This window comes from Penaeus vannamei, chromosome 31 (assembly GCF_042767895.1).
Source record: "Penaeus vannamei isolate JL-2024 chromosome 31, ASM4276789v1, whole genome shotgun sequence".
Classification (NCBI taxonomy): Eukaryota; Metazoa; Arthropoda; class Malacostraca; order Decapoda; family Penaeidae; genus Penaeus; species Penaeus vannamei.
Window position 1 is genome coordinate 18,946,899 of NC_091579.1, and position 5,000 is coordinate 18,951,898.

General features: G+C 33.5%; 1 protein-coding gene across 1 annotated transcript in view; it reads right to left on the reverse strand.

Annotated features, from left to right (window-relative positions):
• Positions 1–5,000, reverse strand: part of LOC113822184 (MAM and LDL-receptor class A domain-containing protein 2) — a gene marked incomplete in the record, with an annotated part of 143,564 nt that overhangs the window by 128,131 nt on the left and 10,433 nt on the right. The window contains 2 exon segments of the mRNA XM_070143920.1: positions 2,113–2,353; positions 3,640–3,819. Of these exon segments, the coding sequence (XP_070000021.1) occupies positions 2,113–2,353; positions 3,640–3,819 (421 nt within the window).

A 5,000-nucleotide genomic window follows, 5' to 3' on the forward strand; every position in this document is an offset into this window, starting at 1 on the left:
CTGGCAAGAAATCTAGAATTATCTGCTGCGCAGATAATTGCCAAAATCGACGCGGAGATAAGAATAAATCTCTTATTTTCTACAAAATACCATAGAAGAAGACTCATCGAAAGAAGACGGCGTCCTGAATGGCTTCGCGCGTAAAGACGAGACGAAACGACTGGTCAGAGGAACAATTTTCCAGACAGAAAGTTTGTAGCAAACATTTTATCTCAGGCAAGTGCTGCCATTTTTTATAATAATGCATTTAGCAATGCCTAAGGATATATTACGTATATCAAGTAATATATCATAATGTTGAATTTTAAGTATTTAAAACAATGTAGTTAGTTTTATGTAAAGCTGTTTAACCCTGTGTTTATTAGAATTAGTATTAATTTCTTCCAGGTAAAGAATCAGACAATCCTGACAATATTAACTGGGTTCCTCCGAAATTCCAACACGTTGAAAAATGGCATTGTAAAAGACAAATAAAAATGTGAGACATTGATAGATACGAAAAAAATAACACTGAAAAAAGAGCAAGATTTGCAGACAACAAGTAACAGCAATGAAGTCGTAAAGGATCAGGAGTTTACTGAAGCTGACCCATTCCAAGCAGATGATTTAAAAACAGAAACTAAAAACAGAAATTTAATAAAATATAAAAAATGATGAAATAAATAAAACACAAGGCTGAATTAGAACTGGTTAGGCAGTAAATTGGATTCAACAAAGTAGAGGAATCAATTAATCAGATAAAATTCAACACATATGTATTTAAGTTGGTCTGCAGGCTTGTAGTAAAAAAGTCGTCTTGTCATTCTACCCTTACAGCCAATGATCATGCCTTACTTGCATTTATGAAGCTCGTCTCGGTTTCCTTCACTGAAGGAATAGTTTATCATTCCAGGTGCTACTGTTTCCAAAATATATCGTCTTAGGCTGAAGGTGCTGTCATCCTACTTGCTAGAACTCATCATTTGGCAAAAAAGAAGTGATACGTCAGAGCCTGCCAGCATCATTTAGTGGGAAATTTAGAGTGTATATGCATCGTTCATTGCGGTAAATTTTTCTTGGACGACCGAAAATTGATAGTATATGTATTATATTCATTAGTAATATATTCATATGTAATATATTCATTAGGGATCAACCCCGTTGGGCAGTCATGTTCCTCTCTCATGCTTGGGGAGAAAGTCTCTGAGAAACATATAACAGAGTCTGGATTTTTAAAGAGGTGCAACCTTGAAAATCCCACGCTTCACTAAAAGAAAAAGCCAATTATCAGCAAAAGAGGTGGATGAGTCATGGCATAGGGCCCATGTAAGGATTCGTGATGAAATGGTCTGATGGTCTATCAAATTCTGCAAACAATCATCCCAGTTACACAAGTTGACTTGTTAGAAAATGTTATGACCGTGATATGTGAAGCAATTAACCTGAATGGCAGTGTTGTCAACCAGTAAAACCATACTAATGTTCTTTGCAGTATCTTTTCATTAAGGATTTTTTCAACAATTTAGTTGTAGATATCAAAGCTAGCAGCTTCTGTACATTATCATAATACACATGAAATGTTTAAACCTTTCATGTAAAGAGTGATTAACCAAAAAGTTGGATCATCCGTTTTCACACCAATTTACAAGGATTAATTTATATCATAACGCAGTTTATCTTCATTTGAAAGTGACAAATTATATTCGCTTCCTACTCGAAACCTCGAAATGAATAGCGAGTCGCCCGAACACGAAGAGAGGCAACAGCGAACACGCGAACATCAAAGTTTTCTGCCTGTCGATATATGCGCGCAGCATCGCTGTGTTGCTGTCGTGAAATGATATACATGTGTATGTATGTATATATATATATATATATATATATATATATATATATATATATATATATATATATATATATATGTGTGTGTGTGTGTGTGTGTATGTATGTATATATGTATATATGTATATATATATATATATATATATATATATATATATATATATATATATATATATATATATATATATATATGGAATAATAAGTAGTAATGGTGATGATTTCAAGTATGAACACAGGAACAAAAATAATTAATCACAATGTTTTTTCTTTCCGTGATCGTGTCTCCCCTACCATTGGACGTCCCCGGCGCCCACATGAAGTAGCCCTCATGTGTGTCCGCGAACGTATGGTCGTGCGAGAGCGCCGTTCCGTGCGGGTACGTAGCCTCCATGGCAGCGATCCTCGACCACCTGTAGGCGCCGTCGTCGGTATCACTGATATCCTCCCATCCCCCGAGGTCTTGCTCGAAGTCCGTGGCGCCGCAGGACGCCTCATCGTCTCCGTCGGGGCAGTCAGCGTGGAAGTCGCAGACCTGGAGGACGAGCACAAGAAGCGTCCGGGAGGGGGAAATGTTAGCATGAATTGTCCATACGCACACAATCATACACACGCACGAACACGGCCGAGGCATCGGTGTGGACCATGCGTGGTTGGGCTGGTCTACGGCGTCCAATGACTCCTGACCCAATGCAACTTGGACTGCACTTACCTCAGGAAATAAAGTATCCTAAGAACTGTTCTTACTTCCTGAACAAATGAAAGTTTCGTTTTTTCATACATATACGTGTGTATATATACTTTATCTCAGGGAAACAATGTCGTTAACTTTATTTCCATATCTCAAGGAAATTGTTTTTGTTTATGCTATACAGCTCATGCACTGTACTCACTTCGTTTACAGTTAACATGAAGATAGTTTTGACTGATCACTAAATGATCTTTGCGTTTTCAAAATTCATAAAGTATTCGTTCTGTTATTGTGACAGTTATTGCCACATTCGTTTGACATTTTGAATATATCCAAGGATTTATTTCTTTTATTTTTTTTCTTTTATTTTTAAGCTTTGACATTGTGCTAAGTCATAGCAGCAAAATGCTTCAGTTGCCAGTCAGTGGATTTTGTCAAATAAGATACGGCGAAGGAAAGTATTTGTAATTTTTTGTCTTATGAGCATTTTAGACAAATGCAAATCAAATAAACCTAATAAAGCAAGATTTTCTTTTAGTTTCTTGAAAAAGTTGAAAATCCTAATGAGGGAACTTCATCATAAAGGTAACGAGTTTTAGATATAACACAAAATGACACAAATATTGCTCACCTACATAGTATCATACGTTACCACACATAAAATCACATCCTTGCTTTCCCACGTCTAATTTCAGTATTATATTGCATCATCAACACTTGATTCACCTATCAATATACCCGAAGCCGCGCCTGTTTGCTATCACACGTCAGGCGTTGAGGCGGATGTTGGGCCACGCGACCCGCGCCTGTAAACACGGCCGGCGATCACTTCCGGTGCTCTCGCCGCTGCGCAAAGTTGCTATTATTGCAGGCGCTCTGTAAAAAGGTCTCTGTTTCTAATATAATTTCTTCTCTTCTGTCTGTCTGTCTGCCTCTCTCTCTCTCTCTCTCTCTCTCTCTCTCTCTCTCTCTCTCTCTCTCTCTCTCTCTCTCTCTCTCTCTCTCTCTCTCTCTCTCTCTCTCCTCCTTCCCTCTCTATCTTTTCTTTTATAAACCCTCTCTATCCTTATGATTACAATATCCCTACCCCATTTGTTCCATTCCTTCCCAGCAACAGCAAGAAATCTCACCTGGTCCAACGCGAGACACACGGTCGAAAAGTGGCACTTGTATTGCATCTCGTCACAGGGAGGACTCAGGGCGAGAGACGCAGCAGGTGATGACGCATGCCCTTCGACGCATCCACCGGTCAGCGATACGGCGTCGATGACCACATGACCCTCTGTGTCTACGTGACTCTCTAATATTATCTAAGGGGAGGTTAAGTGTCAGGTAAATGCTATACAGATCACAACTGCAAAGATGAAATGATAGGATGGTGATGATTATGGTGATGTAAGTAATGATAACAATTATAGTTATGATACTAATGACAGTAGTATTAATAATAATAATGACAAAATTAACAAGGATCATGGTAATGATAATAAAACAGTAATAGTAATGATGATAATAATAATAATAACATGATCATAATGGACATAATATGATAATAATACAATTAATTTTATGAAAATAACAATGATACTAATACTAATACTAATATTACTGCTACTACTAATAATAATGATAACAATGATAACAATAATGATAATAGAAATAACAAAATAGTAAAAATAAAGATAACGATAATGATGATGATAAAGATGATGATAATGATAATAATGATAATAATAATAATAATAATAATAATAATAATAATAATAATAATAATAATAATAATAATAACAATAATAATAATAATAATAATAATAATAATAATAATAATAATAATAATAATAATAATAATAATAATAATAATAATAATAGTAGTAGTAGTAGTAGTAGTAACAATAATATTACTGATACTACTTCTACTATTACTAATAATTATGATAATAATAACGATAACAATAATAATAATAACAGTACTGATAATAACAAAATGATAATGATGATAATAATGATTATCATAATAATGATAATTCCAATATGATAGCGACAATAATAATGATAATAGTAATGTTAATAACAATAACAATTGTAATAGTAATATCAGTGACAATAACAATGATAAAGATTGTAATAATAAGTAATAATAATAATTATCATTATTATTATTACTAATAATGAACATATCAGCAACAACAATAAGAAGAACAATAATGATAATAACAACAAAAATGATAATAAGCATAATGATAATTATTATCATTCTTATCATTATTATGTTGTTTATTATTGTTACTTTCAAAATCATTGTTATTATTATTATTATTATTATTATTATTATTATAATTATTATTATTATTATTATTATTATTATTATTATCATTATTATCATCATTATTATTATCCTTATCATTACCATTAGTATTAGATGTATTATTAATAGTAGTAATAGTATTATTATCTTTAATGTTATTATTATCATTATCGTCAATATTCTCAT